At 40.3% G+C, this 18405-nt stretch overlaps 1 protein-coding gene across 3 annotated transcripts in view; it reads right to left on the bottom strand.

Moving 5' to 3' along the window:
• The window catches only part of TMEM266 (transmembrane protein 266), an 88761-nt gene that overhangs the window by 29911 nt on the left and 40445 nt on the right, over positions 1 to 18405 (bottom strand). For all 3 annotated transcript variants that reach the window (XM_065688741.1, XM_065688744.1, XM_065688742.1), the window contains 4 exons: positions 18113 to 18267; positions 12831 to 12904; positions 3058 to 3114; positions 1119 to 1257 (listed from right to left, as the gene is read on the bottom strand). In XM_065688741.1, coding sequence (XP_065544813.1) covers positions 1119 to 1257; positions 3058 to 3114; positions 12831 to 12904; positions 18113 to 18267 — 425 coding nt within the window. The remainder of the gene's footprint in view (positions 1 to 1118; positions 1258 to 3057; positions 3115 to 12830; positions 12905 to 18112; positions 18268 to 18405) is intronic.

Genomic DNA, 18405 nt, shown 5'->3' with positions numbered 1-18405 from the left:
GAACAGCATGGCTCCCTTAGGAAAAGAACTATTCCAGAGCCCTAAGCATTTAATTCCTAGACTTTGTGGTAAGAAATAAGTCCTTAATGGAAACAGCAGACTAAGAAGGGTATTTTAAAAACAAAAAGGCATTTATCTTCTATTGCTTTTCAAGCTACAGCCCAGTTTTTATTAAGTCTTCTGAAAGCCTCTGGAAATTTTGCTCCTGTCGTAACTGTGGAAAACTCTGACTGACCAGCAAAGATGTTCAATGCATACTGCAATTCTTGATGTTTTCTGAAGCTACACGAGATCCTCAATCTCTCTTGTACACTTCAGAGGGCTATGACCCTTTCACAACTCTGATTATAGGGTTTCCTGGGCACCTAAACTCAAAATAACAAATTGACTCTGATCTTTCCTGCATGAGCAAAATGACCCTTCATTAATTCCTCTTCCACTTCTCTTCCCTGTAAAAAGAAATGCCTCAAACTGCTGAACAGTCAGTGGTTCTGCTCTCCAGAACCTTCACTTCTGGGGCTTTCTTATCTCCCCTGGTGCTCTCCCCCAAGGTGTGTACAAAACAACACCAGTACACGCTTCAGTATTATGCTGCAGAGTGCCACCATTGCAGAGAGCACCTTCAGAATGGAACCCCCATGGTAAGAAAATGCTCCTGGAATTTGACACAAAAACTGTATTACAGATGAGAACATGGAAAAGAAAGCCCCAAGACAGAGCTAGCTGTATGGGAATGGAGAGGGTGCAGCAAGTATCAGAAAGGCAGATTGGAAGCAATTATTTTGCAGAATCAGGAATGACATCTGATGGCAGGACACAGGAAGCAGGTCAGAGCATTTGCTTTACAGGACAGGGAATGTGAAGGTGCCCAACAGAAAAATAAACCAATTAATTATAAAGACTCCTAGGGAACAAGAGATACAGCCATGAACTGGAGACCTACTTGTATCCACAGGAATCATAACTCTCTTCTGTTCCATCTTCTTAAAAATAAGAGGAAGGAGAATGGTAGAAACAGTGGTGACAATATTTACATGGTTTTAAAATGTCTTTTTTTTTTTTTTTTTTACTCAGCCTGTCAGGTAATTCTTGGAGCCCCAAACTGAATCACCACTTACCATCAATGATCCTCTTCACTCTCCATATTCGTAGTGTGATAATAAGGCTGATAGCATCCCACGGGCTGCTGGGGCCATTAGCCACTGTTGAGGCCACCATTGGTGCCAAGGACAAGATTATGACAGCACCATCAAACACCTAGAGAGAAATCAATTTTTTCAAAGCTCTCCTAGAGATCATAGCCCTGCCATTCCTGCCTCGGGCTCAAAGGGCTCACACTTTGCCCAAAAGAAATGTAATTATGGTATATGTTTGAAAAGGATATGAGACGTGGCCAAGCTACAGAAAGGCTGCACCCTTTTTAGGCAGCACAACAGAACTCCTTAGTGCATTTTATGATGTGAGGAGACACAAACTGTGGTGGCAGGGCAGGGAGAGAAAAAGGTATTTGGAAATACTGGCCAAAATTTCCAAGCAGAAGTGATAGCCTAAATGCTATTACAGCCAAAGAGTTTTATTATCATTGGTACTTATTACCTGTTACTTAGCATAATGTCATCCCCAAAAAAGGATACGGTCCATGCCCATAGATCATACTGTCTAAATAAAGAGATCAAGAGGACAAGTAGAAAAAGATGGAGCAAAGAGACTTGATGGCTCTTGGCCACATCCTGACTATGCAACGTGTGTGGCAATGGCTATGCATCAAGACAGACAGACTCCTTGCTCTCACCTTTATTGGGCAGCTAGGTTTTCAAGGGTTTTGACAACTGGAACTATTCAGAATGATTTGTATGACATTGGTTGCATTGGGATTAGATCAGAAAAGGCAATTGTGCAACGTTTTAGAAATGCATGAGTAAAGACATTTCAGAGCAAACTGGCAATAGCGTTGTGTCTGTCCTACATTCGCCTAGCAGGGCAGAACAGAATACCACATTCTTATTCCTACTGAGACCCTTCCCTGCTGTCAAAGAGCAGTGATTAATGGTTTGCATAAGGAGGCAAGACATCAGATTGGATAAGCACTATATATTCAGAATTTTGCATAACAATTCACTGTATTGAAAAGAAACACTTCTTACTAGGACCATATGATGGGCAGTAAAGGACATCACTCCATTCCAAATCAGCAAAATTATTTATCAGAAACTGCTGCATTTAGCCTCCATAATAAGAGTCTCTGAATCAATAACTTCAATTTCATGTAAATTTTCTAGCAAAAAAAAGTTAAAAAGTTTACAACTTTATTACGAAAATGTGCAAGTCTCTAGACTCACTTCAGCTCTGAGAAAACCCACATTTTCTTCAGGTGCACCCTGTGCAGTATTAGTTTATCAGACAGTATCAACAAAGAGCTTTTAGTTTTCCTGATCTCCACACTTTTGCTCAGATTTAGATTATGAATTATTCAAACACATGCATTTCTTTATCTGCCTCTGCAAAAGTCTGCACATTCTACCTCATTTCTTAATTTGAGATATAAATTATGGTATTTGTCAGAATTCAATTTAATTAAAAAATGATTTCACAAGGAAACTGAGTATTTTGCCAAACCAGTATTTTCTATTACAAAACTACTCAGAATTTGTAATTCGGTTCTAATTTCAACCTGATTACGGGAATGGGGTTACACAAGTCACATAACAATAACAATGACATAACAAGTCATATAACCTGTACTGTTCATTATCTCAGGGTAGAGATATCAAAGCTAGACTAGCAGAGCTCTAAGAAGAAAAGAGTCACAAAGAGCAGAAATGACACAACCTTCCCTTCATAAAATATTCCAGAAAGTCACACTCCGAGTCTCCCACAGAAAAAGGGACTGCATCATACAGCTATATATACATACATAGAACGAGAAGAATAAGCTTATTTATCTGACTAAAAAGATGTTGTATTACATCAGGTCTATAAAAAAAACCCACCCAAAGCAGTTCTTAATATTCTTACTGTGTCTGCCTGGAAAACAGTACAAAGAGTAAGAGTGCTTACCTCTACTTTGTTTTCAATGTAATCCCATATGCCAAGGACCACAATCCTCAAAATAGTCTAGTAAAATAGATTGGGGGGGGGGGAGATGATGAATGTTATTGTAATTTTAGACAAATGTTTAGTCCTACATCTATTTATAGGATCATTTTTTGTCTTACATAAGCATTATGCTTTTCTTCTGAATAATAATGAGGATCTAGAAATAGCTGCACTTCTGAATTATGAAAGCAGGTACTGCTTCCCAACCACTATCTTGACTCAATGAAACTTGCATTAAAAAGTTCCAACTCAGATCTGCAGCAGTCCTTCCATCCTCCTAAAGTTTTGCTTTTAGACTGGTGAGATTTAGACTACCAACCCTCCACAGCCCAACCTCTGACCCAAGCCTATGTAAGATCCTCTGCAGGGCCTCCTCAGTCGGAATGTGGAAAGATTCTCTTTGCTTGCCACCTTTGATAAGCCTGTGCTTACTATTTTCTACAAAAAGAAAAGGGGCACTGCTCCCTCTCGATGCCTAAAGATACTGACATTTTAGCAACCTGAAGAGCAGAGGTTCTAATTCACCCTCTCTGGACTACAGGGCTGTTGTCTTATTAAAAACTGATAGGACAAGGGAGAGATAAATCTCTCTCTGACCCTCCACTATGAAGTACAACAGCCATAAAGTAGCACCAGTAGCTAAAAAAGAGAAAGAACGCAGAATGAACCAATGGTGAATTCCCATTTAAAAATCCAATGGCACCTTTCCTCAGTTTTTACCTGGCTGTCGAAAGATCAAAATAAAAAAGGAGTCAGCCAACTGAAGACTGAAATTGAATTCACATGAAAGCATATCTGGTAGGGATGTTTTCTGCCAATAGCAGTATCGAGGTCAGATTTTGACAGACACTATAGACATGAAGAGTCCAACTGCAGCTATGTGCAGATCAAAATGCTACTTTCTCAATTAGAGAATAGTGCTAATGACAGAGAGCTCTGCAGGACTATGTGCGAGGGGTGATTGTGCCAAGAACTGTGAAGAAAAAATGACTGTGATGAATACATGTACCTCCTCTTCATTCCAAATACAAACATATTAAGCCAAACATACCAGCACTAACTAATTGCAGAACACCACTAGATTTTCCAGTACTGTTCCTATGCATGGTTTTGCCAAACCCCATGAGCCCAATTGCCTCACTTGGCCCGGGATGGTTGTGCTGAGCTCTGTCTTGGCATTCCAAACCTTGATAACAGCACTTAATCCTGTTTGGCAGAGGCAGACATTCCTGTGGGAAATATGGTGCTTTCAGAGCCCAGCCTCACACTGTCAATGAGCAGGACAGTGACCCAGCCACCGCTGACTCAGAAATGGTGTCCCTGACGCACTGGCCAAGTCTGGCTGAGAAAGGCAGTCACAGGCCAGAAGAAAAAATGCGGCGTGCTCTTTCCTCTGCAAAACATTACAGGACTCTGCATAGACACCAAGAAAAGCTAACGCTGCTGGTCTGCAGCCCTAAGGACATTTTACTTTCAAAGCACTTTACAAATGCAACATAAGAATAATAAGAAAATTGCTATAAGCCTTAACCTATTTGTGGAGGAAGAAATGAGCAACAGCAGCTCCTCAAATCCCTCTATGTCTCCAAATCTGCAAGCACAATGCGACGCAAGCACCAAGTGTAAGTACACCCACCTCCTGCTGTACAACCAAGCCCCTTCTGCAGCCTAGACTCAGGCCTTGAGCAGAATGCTTTCAGACAAAAGCATCCCAGCTCCTCTGTATGCACCTCCCTCACTCCCCACTGAGAAGCTGCACAAAATGCATAGGTACAAGTTACTTATGAGCCCGTAAGTTCAGCTACATTGGTTAACCTGGGGTCCACCCCAGCAAGTTCCACAGCAGGCACCCATCTGGAAATGAATGAGAAAAAGCAGTGCCTACTTCAAAGCTTGGGATACTACCCTTCCCATAGCTGCCCCGCTGACAGCATAGAGAAATATGGCTCATTTTCTACTATGCTTAAGCAGCATTTATGAAGTGCTAGGTCAAAATGCAACTAAAGGATGGTTGAATGCTTAACATCTTTACAGTAACTGACGGAGAAAATCTTTCTCCCTTTGGACAGGTGTGCACAAAGGTATTTCCAGTGAAACTCTAAGGCATATCTGCATAAAGAAAACAAACACTGTCTCAATACTCTAAATATGATTTAACGTGGGGCTGCTGAGGGAACATAAAAAGGATTTTCCTTTCTGCCTTCTTAATTCCTCACTGTAGTGTTTCAAATCAGACTGTGCTACTGCCCTGTTAAGGGGTCTGAGCAGTTCCAAGGGCTGGAAGCTAGTACAAATGTTTTCGTTTTCAGTCTGCTGGTGTGAATCAGCACAAGTCAGCAATGGTTGCAAGTCTGCTCAGCAGACATCTGATGCAGTAATGGTTGCTGGTGCTACCTCTAGGTCTCCTCACAGAAAATGCCATGATTATTAGCATCTTTGCTCTCAACTAGCGCAAACACACTGTAGGAAGGGAGAGTGTGAGGGTGGAACGAACCAGCTCCCCACCTGAGAGATGCACTCTTCAGCACAAACTGCGGCAACAACTGAGGCTTAAGCATTAAAAATGCTTGTTCTTTACAGAAGGTCTGAAACCTATGCACCAGCATTATCACTGTTAACAAGAATCCCCACAGCACCACTCAAGTGACAAAAGCCAGGCAAGGCAGCTTTTCCTTGGTGCCCTGAGGAACTGGGCACCCCAAGGAAGTGTGTCTGGAGACTCAGGTGCTATACACTTACTGCCCACTGGCCAGTCTTCACTAGCAGCAACTCGAGACTAGGTTTAGCTTTCCCTGCCCTCCTTGTTTGTACTAAGCATGAGATTACATCCACTACCATTGCCATAATTGCTACACAGAGGGGTCTCAACCAACCAAATTTGGACTTCACTGGTCAAATCTCCCTGACTGTTCAGCATGATAAATACTTTGAAATGAAAGAAAGCATTGGTGTTACTTGTCAATGACATTTTATCATTTTTCCTAAGCAATCAAAAATATCTTTCAAATGCATACACAGAATCATAGAATAGTTAGGGTTGGAAAGAACCTTAAGATCATCTAGTTCCAAACCCCCTGCCATGGGCAGGGACACCTCACACTAAACCATCTCACCCAAGGCTTTGTCCAACCTGGCCTTGAACACCACCAGGGATGGAGCATTCACAGCTTCCCTGGGCAACCCATTCCAGCTCCTCACCACCCTAACAGGAAAGAACTTCTTCCTTACATCCAATCTAAATTTACCCTGTTTAAGTTTGAACCCGTTACCCCTTGTCCTGTCACTACAGTCCCTAATGAATAGTCCATTCCCAGCATTCCTGTAGCCTCCCTTCAGATACTGGAAGCTGCTCTGAGGTCTCCACGCAGCCTTCTCTTCTCCAGGCTGAAAGGCCCCAACTTTCTCAGCCTATCTTCATCTGGGAGGTGCGCCAGTCCCCTGATCATCCTCGTGGCTTGTGTACTCTATAGAGAATGTAAAATAGCAGACCCTGCACAAAAGCTGGAAAAACCCCACAACCAGATACAGAAATTAATCTACACAGTGTAAATGGACCAAACTACAGACACTATGCATTTTCGGAACACAGATTTGAAAGCCAACATCAAATATCAGTGTGAGTACTTTCCTTTTAAAGGCCACTGCCAGCTTGGGTTTTTGTACTTGACAAAGAATGTTGTAGCATTTCTTCGCTGGAAAGCTTTTCATTAGAAAGTCCTTTAACATATACATACGCTTTTTATATCAGAAATACATTTTTTGTTTTCTGAGAAAAGCTAAGCTATTGCACAAAAGCCTGCCCACTGCACTAATAAAAGGTAAATGACTGAACACAACTGCTAATTTAAGTTGGAATAAACCCAGGTAAAGGTAAAATTTTAAGCCATTTTTGAGACAGAAATGTAATTGTGAAGTTCACAGTGTCCCTTGGTGACACCCAGTTGTTTGAACAACTTTAACTGTCTGCAGTGAAATTTATGAAGAACTGTGTGATGCTGCAGGTTTTCTCTCTAATTTTGTAGGGAAACCTGGCCAAGTCCTTTGCTTCTGGCTTCCTGGCTCATAGAGACTGTGGGAATTCACACGGCCAGCCAGCCATATGAATTCTCACAATCTCTATGAATAGCCAGCCTACATTTGTCACCTGACTGCAGCCCACATTAGGTGGAACACTATTAACTGTTAAACACTCTTTCGCTTGCACAGTTAATACACAATTTATTCCTGGTGACTCACTGTGCCAAATTAATCCACAGTGTTAAGAAACCAAAAGGAGGCAGTGCAGGAGGTGAAGCTGGCCCACTAGGGTTAGCTAACAGCGAAGGAGAGCAACTCTGCACTTTGAGATGGGGTAGTGATTGTACAAGAGATATAGACAGGATGGAGGGGGTGGAAAAGGTGTCTTTAAAAGAGCCCTTCCTTCCTTCCTCTGCCACAAAACTAATCAATCTATTACAGAAAGTCTCTACCTCTGGCTTGTATACAAACTCTGAAGATTAAGCTTCTGCCTTTTGGCTGTATCTCTTAAGACCAAATATTTATTGAAATCTTTCCCAGAAGGCACACCTTGTACCCAATCTGTAATTTATAACCTCTCTGGTTTGGGTCATTCCACAGAGGCCTTCACTCATTCACTACTTAAAACAATCTTCTTTTGCCATCTTCTGGTGTGGCTGTCACAACTGCCCTGGCAGTTCTAGTGCAGGCTATCCCCAGCCACTAGTACATGAAGGAACACCTTAGCAACTTTAAACAGAGACACCCTTTTGGTTCCAGTGCATAGGCATCCTCCTTATATGGCTTCTCCTTCAGTCAAGGTTCTGAAAGGAAACATGTAACTACTGACCACACCTCACATATTAGCCAGTACAAAACACTCCCAATGTACTGCATTCTGAAACTGCTTTGGCTCGGTTAGCACACGTGGTCACACAGAAATAATTATGTGCAAAAGCATTAATAGGCATGAATGCAGTATATTCTTTCTCACTGCCACCAATACCATTTTGAGACCATGTAGTATCCAAATGCACCTTTGCATTAACTCTGCAGTTCTATTTGTTCTTCTGTTCTAGCTTAATATTTGTTCTTACAATATGGAGAACAATAATTCATTTTTAACTGACAATTCTGTATAGATTTGAAAGGGCTTTTCAGGAATAGAAATGGCTTACTAGCGATGCACTGTACTACCATGAGGTGCATGCAAATTGGAGAAAACTGGTTTTAAGCAACCCAGGATCAGAAGTTCTCTCTGGGTATGATTACACTAGCACTAATTCATATCTTTGAAATGCACTGTGCAGAAAGTGCTGGACTGTATCTGTCAAGAAACGAAAGCACAGATGAAGCATTAATAAAGCACACCATATAAAGGAAATCAGCACACTGGTGTTTCAGGAAGGTGTCTGCTAGGTCTTAATTCCTAGACCTCTACAAAACCATTTTCCTTGGTAACTACTCTTTTTTTGAGAAGCAAGAAAAGTGGTTAGAAAAGAAATTTCACAGTATATCAAATACACACACTGGCAAAGAAGGAAGCTTAAATTTACCTTTATATTAGTATGCTAAATCCATACCTTTGTTCTTAGGTACCACCCCTAATCAATCCCCTGAAAAATCAAAATGTACACAGCCAGCAATGCAGTGCATTTATGCACCATGAGAAAAGTTGTGTGTATGTGGAATGAAAGAAAAAACCCGTAAAGAAGCCACAGCCTATGGAAGTATTATAGAAATAATAGAAGATCATTATCTTTCTGCTCAACTGTTTGAAGATCACAAAAATGTAACTTAATATAACTGATTTTTCTAATATTATGAATTTGTTATGAAAAATCTATACGGAAAATACAGTATTTTCTCTTGGCTCTGTCGTTTGGGATCTTTTTCATCTTAATAGAACAGAAATAGTAGGGTCTTCCTTAAGAGGCTGCATTCCGTCCAAGGACTGCAAGGAGTGAATTGCCAGACTACTATGGACACCTCTCTTTAACTTAAAGGACAAGGAAAGTCCTGTTGTTTGGTTTGTTGTTGGGCTTTGTTTGTTTGTTCTTAACATGAAAACCTAAATGCACTCATGAGCCATAGCTAATGAACCAATTCTTTATCAGCTCAGACCCCAGACTTACTCTACTCAATTTGAGAACTCGTTTCTTGGACATAGTGCCTAACTTTTAAGCACATGGGAAGACTTGGTTAATCCCAGGGAAACACAAGTGCTGAAAGCTAGCCGAATGCCTGAGTGCTTGGTTGACTGAAGCACATGCAGAATAATGCAATAAACTAATATCCAAGAACTCAGTTCTTGCACGTAAACAGTCTCATCAATCTTAGTGGGAAAGCAGAACTTCACAACAGCTGCAGAATTAAATATTTTTTGGCAATGTGATAAGACTATTAAAACATAAGCAGACTCCAATCCACTTACCAAAACACTGTGACATTCCCCATCTTCCTTTTCTCAGCCAACTATTACCAAGGCTGAATTTGCTCTCTTGACAGGGTGTAACCCCAGCCTTGCCTTGCTGTTGGTACTGGGGTTTCTCCCTCCACGCCTTTCCCTTTTCTTCTGTCTTAACATCTGGGTAACATTTGGTGCACAGACAAATCATAGTAGTGTGGTGTATGTAAACAGAGACAAACATACACGATCATTACCACTAGTAAATCCTGTTCAAATACTAGGAAAAAAAGCAAAAAGAGCTCAATGTGCACTTCAATAAGGATACTTTAACATTGTAAAGTCACAGACAGTGACAGAGAATATAAAATTAACAGAGTGCAATAAATTCCTTTAAGGCTTGTAGCTATATCACAAGCATAGAGACAGCAGGAAGATGCTCTGAGAGTACCTATTTAATTTTGTTGGCAGCTGTTCTACTGGCATTTGCCAGCTGCTGGCATGTTTGTCCCCTTCATTTTAACCAAGCAAAAAAGCTAGTGCCCGTTTATCTCTAACATGATAAGACTCTAATTACTTGTAATACCTTTACAGCACCAGCTTTTAATCAGTCATGTTTTCCCAAACAGATTTTGTGCTGAAAGTTTTCTGGTTTTTAGTTAGTCTTTTACAACTTCATATTATTTGTTCTCTAAGGCTGAGCTGAGGCCTTTCTGAAGAACTGTGTATTCACATATACAACTAGTGGGAATCAAACTACAGAAGAAACAATAAACATCCAACCTTAGGCCATGCTACTTGCTATAGAAGCAACCCTTTCTGAACACTAGAAACCCTGAATCCTTGGCTTTGAGGGAAAAGGCACTGACTGAAGGACTAATCAATCCTCAGCAGCTGCCTGTTATATCCAAGCAACGCAACTAATCCTGCTCATCTCTGGAAAATCATGCTGGAATGAATACTCACACACTGCAAAATCTCACTATAACACAGGATCTTCTCCACAAATAATTCCAGACAAAGACCACTGACTCATAGCATTGGGAATCAGTGGGCAAATAATCCCCTGAAGGCACAAAAAGAGTAAATAGTGTGATCTGCAATTTTTGCAATATTTCATAATCTCTTGAAAAAGCAAAGTTTTTGATGGCATTGAAAAATAACGAAACCCTCTGGTTTTCCTCTGCTGAGATGCATTTCAACATAAACAGATGTACCCTTGCTCATTAAATCAACCTGGCACAAGTCCACCCCAGCAAACCCCATAGGAAAGGCACACCTTCATTCTCTTCCAGCTCTGTGGGTTTTGAAGCACATCCTGTTGCTCTGTGGAGCCACCTCTGTTGGTTTAGCCCAGTCAAGGACTCTGAGCTGCCTAATGAACCAGTTTCCAAAAACCTACCCTCCTTTGTGCACCTTACATGACTACCTTGTGACCTCATTTTATTTCAGTGTAAATTCAGACCATAATCAAACAGGTGAAAGAAGGTACTTTGGAAGACAGAAGCAGATAATGGAGTAGTAAGAAGTTTATAAAAAGTGAGAACAGCAAGTAGACAAAGAAAAGGAGTTCCAAAAACCAAATATAGAGAGGAGAAGGAAAGCCAACACAGATCCAAAGTGAGTATGGTTAGTAGGGCAATCAGTCTGGGCTCTGCGAAGTACTTCTATTATTGCTTTCCCACAAAACAGTTCTCAATCAGTTTATCCACTTCTGTGGGTCCTCTATCTCAGTCGAACTGAAAGAACTGATTTCTACCTTGAGACAGATGAGTACTGACTGGCCTTGAGTATCTGCCTGCATTGCCAGACCCCAACCAAGCCCAAACTGCCAGCATACAAACCGAACTATGGAAGGGATACAGAAGCTTACAAGAAGGCACTGCACTAGGGTTTGAGAAGAGTAGTTGGTGGTACAAGTGAATGAAAACAGAACTTGAGACCACACCCCAGCAGGAGGAAATTGAGGACCACAGGAGAAGTTTTCTGTGAAACAAGCTCCAGGAAGCGATTTCCTTATAGTGAATGGACTCCATCTACCAATCCCGAGTAGGAGAACCCTTGAGAATTAGGATGTGCAATTCAAAAGGGAAAGACACACTGCAACATTTTTTGTGTAGAGGTTTTTTCATCAGTCATCTCATATGTATCCTACAAGCCACAACCACCGTCAAAGGATGGGCACAGTAATCCTATCTCTAACTGCAGCTCTAGGCAGTTAGGATGCAAAGCACCCTGCCTGTTATCAAGGACTCCTTTCAGAAAGCATCCACTGACAGTCTGGCAACATCAGCTAGAAAATTCCTGTTATGAGCAGAAACACAAAGTGATACATGTAAATACATGTCTTTCATAAACAGAACCATGGAAATAAAGAGTGGTATAATATAGTGAGTGTCAATTCAACACAAGTGATCTATCAACTCATTTGCAGGTATCACAGCTCTTTGGTTTTTGATTTATTTTTTTTTGTAACCTTCACCTAAATTTACCACAGAGTGAAGAATTAACACCTGTTTAGATGACATTTTCTCCTATGGAACTAGAAAAGGTAATTTAAATACTTAAGTCCAAGCTATCTTCTAAATTCACAAACATAGGACATGTTTTTTGTGACAAGTAACACATTATGACCTCAAAAAACAGCCTTGAAAGTATTTTTGGATATTTCAGGACTAGTCTAAATGACTTCTTTCTGGAATAAAGTTGAAAACTGTAACAGATTATCTGAGTCTGGTCATTTGTTACATCATGGCTATAGCCTTTTCCAAAGCACAATACATCCATACCATTTTTGAAAACAAATTCACCATTTGTTTCATTCTCTTTCTGTGTCATATGCAGCAAACCAGAACATCAAAACTACCCACACAAATTGTGAGAGGAGATAATCCCATTCTCACAACAGACCTTTTAGTAAAAGAAACCAACCTAAACAACCCTCTAGGATCTTTATTCCTGCAGAAAATATCTTACTGCTGTACCTTGAACCCAGTGACACTGGTAAGATTTCTATGATAACAAATGGATGAAATTAGTCCTATCCTGAGCCTGTTGAGATTGGAGATGATGACTTCTTTTTGCAGTTTTCCAATTGTAATTTGAAAGACAGGATCTTCCATGTTTCCTACCAATTCCAGGCAGCAATTCTGAGCCACAACACTAATCTAAACAAGATTTTTACTGTTTTGGGGTTTCTTTAATAGTTTTTTAACTACACTGTGCTACATATATTCACAGTCAAATTACTGTTAAACTCTTGCTAATTCCAGTGACAGTATAAGAATACTTTGCAGTTCTGTATGTGGTGAAAGACTTATATTATACATACCTCTGAAAAGAAAACAGACAGGATGACTAGGCTGATCCAGTGAATTACTCCCGCAAACTGTGAAGCACTTGAAACTGCAATTAACACAATACAATGAAGTGTCATTACAGCAGCAGAATGCAACTTACGTTTACTATAACCAGTAATGCTATTACTTACATATGGATATATAACTAAATCCTGTATACCTGAGCCAGAATTCTGTGAGGAAACAGAATGCTATACTCTCCCCACGTTATTCCTCATATTCATTCTTTGACGATTCAGCTCAGAACGTCAGTAATTGTCTGGAACTGGTGATTAAAAACTACTGCTTAAACTGGGCTTAAAAAAATACATTCCTGTTACCTAAATAAATAACCTAGGTAGGTAAACTTTTGCAGAGGTCTCCTGCTGTGGCATGAACAGCCAGGGCTAGCTCAGGATCTCACTCCTCTTGGAGTCAAGTTTGACTCTAAGAAAACCATAGTGAGAGAAGCAACAGAAGGAATCAATATAATTGTTAACTGCTAATAATATGAAATCTTAATACACTAATTTTAAGGAGTTTGGGAAATATCAGCAATTCTAATTTGTACAATAAATAAAATGTGACTATTTTTGTACAATGTTTTTCAGGCAAGGTGGCTGTCATATGGACAGGTTTGTGTTCAAGCAAGTTTTCATGAGAACACTCAAGGAAGTTACAGTAAATGAAATAATAATTCCAGTTTAAGTAGTCAGTTGAGCCACACAGTTTCTTTGTAAGCACTCTTCTTCAGAATGACAGTGGCAAAATCACTTATGTTCACTTAATTTCAAACTCCTCCATGAAAAGAGGTCTGTAAGGGATAAGTTAAAATGGTAATTTATGAAACTCTGGATTCTACACACTAACTTCCCATATCGGTACTCTTCATGCATGCCAACTGTTGAAGCAGTTGGTCCACTTTCATAGTGAAATGACTGAACAAAAGACCTTTCAGGAACCAACTGGGAGGAACACTCATGAAAACATATCTGAATTCATTAAAAGTATGCTTTTTACAGAGTACTAAAGCCTTGACAGACTATCACTGGCATTAAATCAGGCTTTTATTTGGTTCAATTTATTTAGCTTGTAGGTAAACAGAAATAAACTCAGACAAATGAGTCTGCTGCAAGACTGCCTAAGAAGCTCTATGATATGGGTTATCTGCATGGGCTCAAATAAATCTCTTGAGAACTGGAGGATTCCTTAATAAGTAAGTTTAACTGAATTTCTGTAACCAAAGTTCTCTTCCTTGCTGACAAAGCTGAGAGGGTCCAGTATCAGAACTGCTGGCAATTCCTACTCTGAAGGTCACATGCTCTTAAGATTGAAATAAGAGAATGAAGAGAAGACATTGTCTCTTTACTTCAGGGTGTTTGTGAGCCTACCACCCCTGCAATAGGCAGATTAAAATAGCCTGTGCAGTCCTGCAGTTTCAAAGCAAAGTTTAAGGCAATCAGTGACTGTGTGCACAGAGACACGAGACTGGCAGAATTAACTAAGTCCCAAGAACATATAGGGTGTGGACTAAATAAAGCACTTATTTTAAAACTAAAACTGCTTAAAATGGGAAGGGGGGGGAGGAAGGGATAAGGTAAGAAACCAGGATACAAAGAGAACTGGTCTGCCACAGCTGAAGCTCATCTGGGGCTTCACAAGAGTGGGTTTGATGTGGTGCAGCAGAGGAGCTACCTAAAGATGAAACAAATGGGCAAAATATATTCCCAAGACACTGTCTTTATAGGGCGGCATAAAGAACAAGAAATGGAAACCATTCACAAAAGATTTTTCAACCAGCTCTCGACTGACATACAAGGCTTCAGCTGCCCCTTAGTGGACAACAAAAGATACAGCAACCACGAATTTGGACAGAAACTCCGCTTCTGACGCTGCAGTAACTGCAGCAGAGTCCTGGACATGCTGCCAGACAGCATGGAGTCACATTGCCAGTAAAACAGTCAATGTGAAAATGCCTTCCAAGCAAGAAGCTTTTGGACAAGAGCTGAATCACCAGCCCATACACTGACCCTGGATATCTGCCTCTTCCAAAACACTCCCTTCCAAATACGCAGTCAAAAGTTAAAAAACCAACTCTTCTCCAAGAGGTGCTCATCCCTGCTCTGTGGTGGTTAGGATACATCACTGGGATTCAATTTGAGACAAAGCACATAAGCTGTTCAGCTTCTACTTTCATCTGGGACAGAATTTCACACTTGTTGAACTCATAACTTCTCCCCCTTCACCCACCCACCCCCACACCCCCCGCCCAGAAAAATATATATATAAAAAATTGTAGCTAAAAACCAAAAAGTTATGCTTAATCTCACATTTTAATTGTCTGCTGCTATGGGGAAGAAGTGGTTGCGAATCCAGATGCTTTTTAGTCTTGAAGAAGATGATTCAGTATAAAATACAGAGTACAGCCAACCTCAGTCTTCCTCCTCACCCTTTCCCTTGCCTTCCCATCTCTTCAAAGTGGATATCCAGGAGGGGAGGGATGAAGAGCACAGCCTGACAAACCCTGAGTGGCCATTACAGAAGCTTGTACTATCAGCACTTGCTTTCAGTGGATGTTGTTCTTGACAATGACTTGCTGGGAGATACAAACTCTACTGCTTCTGCAAGGATCAGATAGCAGATGCTCCCTCCATGGTTTGGGCAAGCCCTGAACCCACTCCCACTGAGGCACTGCTGCACCACAATGTGCATCTTCTTTGAACAGCTTTGCCCATAGTCAGACAGGGCTTCAATCCAGCAACCAAATGGACAAAAGCAGAGCCTTTCAGCCTCACAGTTTTCAGGAAGACCTGAAGCTGATGGCAGAATGATTTTCTGAGTTGCTTTCCCTGAAACTACTGAAGATGAGGAAGGGGCAGCATGGTCTGTATTTCTGAGAGTGGGGGTTGGAACATGCCAGAACCCTTTTTTTTCTGAGATGAGGTGCAAGTGACTTAATACACATCTGCTTCTGAATTTGCAGAACATCACAAGGTATTGAGACCTTATTTTGTTAATGCATGTGAAGAGCTTTGAAGACAGGACTAAAAAAGGTGATTATAAGACAGAAACCTATAAAAAAGACCCATTACATGTCCCCTGCTTTCTGAGGTTTCTAATTCTGGCATGAATATGCTTTGTGCTAAAATACCCTAAAAGGTCTCTGTCCTTTTCATGTGTGATCTACACATTTGCGAATTCAGCCTCCATCACTAACACTGACAGTTTTGTGTACGGGAGAAGTGCACAGCACAATCAAAGCCTGCACTAAAAGTATGAGAAGAAAATGATGCTCTCAAAATGTCAAAGCCAAGAAAAACGCTATTAAAAGAAAAAGGAGTATTCCTAAGTAATTACAGTCTATAATGTGGATTAGCAGTTGTTACTATGAACAAAACTGGCAGTGATGTGCTGTAACACATCCTAATGCATCTGGTTGATTTCATATAGAATAAGAAATCATTTAAAACTGTATGGCCTAAATGGCTTTTTAAAATATTAATGTAAGTTACAGCCATTCCTCATATAGCACAACTGCAGTATTTGTATCAACCCCACCAAAATAGCTGTTATCTGATTTAAAACAAAAGTTATTCAACTTAATGACTGTTAAGAAGCCTGATGGGTCAATTCATTACAATACAAAGTAGCAACACAAGAGTGGAATGGGTCCTTTCTCAGGTGCTTAGAAAAATCCATGTAGGCAGCCTCTGAACAGTGAAATTACTTGCTTCTACCAAACACCTATAGGTCACATACAAGGAGCAAGCTGCAGAGCTTTTAAGAGTATCACACCCTAGGCACATAGAGGAAGAATGATCCCTACAATAAAGCTGCCTTTAGAAGATTTTTCAGAAAATAAATGGTAAGAAAGCTGGTGCTTCCAGAGGAAAGTATCCAAAACTGTGTTAGAAATCAAAGAGAAATCAACAGAAACATTTAAACTCTTTGGCTCCACAGAAGTGACAACTCTTTACATAAAGATATAGCACCTCAGCGAATACTGTTTAAATTCTTCACTTATTAAGGACTTAGACCCATAATTGGAATCCCTGATCTTTTTTGAAAGCAACAGACTTGTCCAAATCCTGGGCTTCCTCATCCAAAGTGCAAGTCACTACAGACTACAAATGTAACTAAGCGGCCATGCTCAGACCAGTGTGTGCAGTATGGACAGGCAGGAGTGTAAATGGTGGCAACAGCACGGAAAGACAGCTCAGTCATTCCTTTATCTTATAGGGTTTATAAAATGACTGCAATTATCAGTAAAGTCCCCTAAAGTAATCTAAAACCAAATGCAATACCTAAACCTTTACGGTGAATCTGCCTGCACTAATACCAATTGACAAAAATAAAAGGACTTCCACAGACTACAAGGATCATTTGCTCAGTTTAAAGTTGCTGTAGAAGATATCAGACCATGCCTCTTTCATGATGTGTATTCTTGCATTTATTAGATTGGCTGAACCCCATCACTGCCATTTCAACATATCTGAGATTTTACAGATATACTTCGAGGCTGTCCTTCAATGTTTAGCATAAGAAAAAGGTATTTGTGTTCATGTTAGCTTTGTGTCATAGAAGGGAAAAAAAAAAAGAAGAAAAAAAGGAATAGAGGAAAAGAGCACTAGAAAAACAAAGATTAATTAGGAAGCAAATCAGCAGCATTAAAATTTCCATTGTGGAACCTGCGTAGAGTGAGTTCGGGTAAAGCAAAACTTTGCTTAAGCTACTATTTGGCTTCCAGTGTGTTACCAAAGTAGAATGAAATTCTATACCACTTGGGTGCATTACAAGATAGAAAACAGTAATTTCAATTCCTACCAATCTCAGTAGGAATCAATTAATAAAAAAACATCAAATACCCTAGCAAGTCCATCATTTCTGCCTATGAACATGCATGTGAAAAGTATCAGACATTAACAATGCACAAATGATCTTTCTCCTGTGTATAAGGAATGTGTCGGTGAAGAACAGACTTTTTTAAGTACTAACAATAACAAGAGCTCATCTTTGCATGTGCACTCAGCTTGAGTCCTTTGAAAATTGTCCTGCACTGAATTGGGTCAGCAAAATAAGGAACAGACCTTATTGTATATATAGACTTCACTATACCAGGGTTCCACAAAATCACATTTCTTACCTAGCCTAGTAATCATCTAGATGGTACAAAAAAAACCATCCCCAGCATCCTCCTCCTCCCCCCTTCAAACATCTCCCAGGAAGTCAAGCCTTTATTTCATCAGAACAGAAACATAAAAATCCTCCTACTCACACTGGAGAAGCTTTATATCTATTAGCAGTTCCAGAGTCAGGAGAATCACCACCAATACTACACAGGCTACCAGGAAACCGTTGAGACTTGCACTGAGCAAAAACACCTGCCACACAGCTGCTCGTCTCCCGCAGCACGGTTTTAGCCAGTTAGATCTAAGGAAATAAAATTAGGAGGAAAAACAAGAAAAGAAAAGAAGTAGTGAAAAGAGCTAAAGAGCAATGAGCTCAGAATTACAAGTTCTGTTGTTATGGATATACTAAGTAACAACTTATAAAGACTTTGCAGAACTC

This window comes from Lathamus discolor, chromosome 8 (assembly GCF_037157495.1).
Source record: "Lathamus discolor isolate bLatDis1 chromosome 8, bLatDis1.hap1, whole genome shotgun sequence".
Lineage (NCBI taxonomy): Eukaryota > Metazoa > Chordata > Aves > Psittaciformes > Psittacidae > Lathamus > Lathamus discolor.
This window is presented reverse-complemented; position numbering and strand designations above follow the sequence as displayed.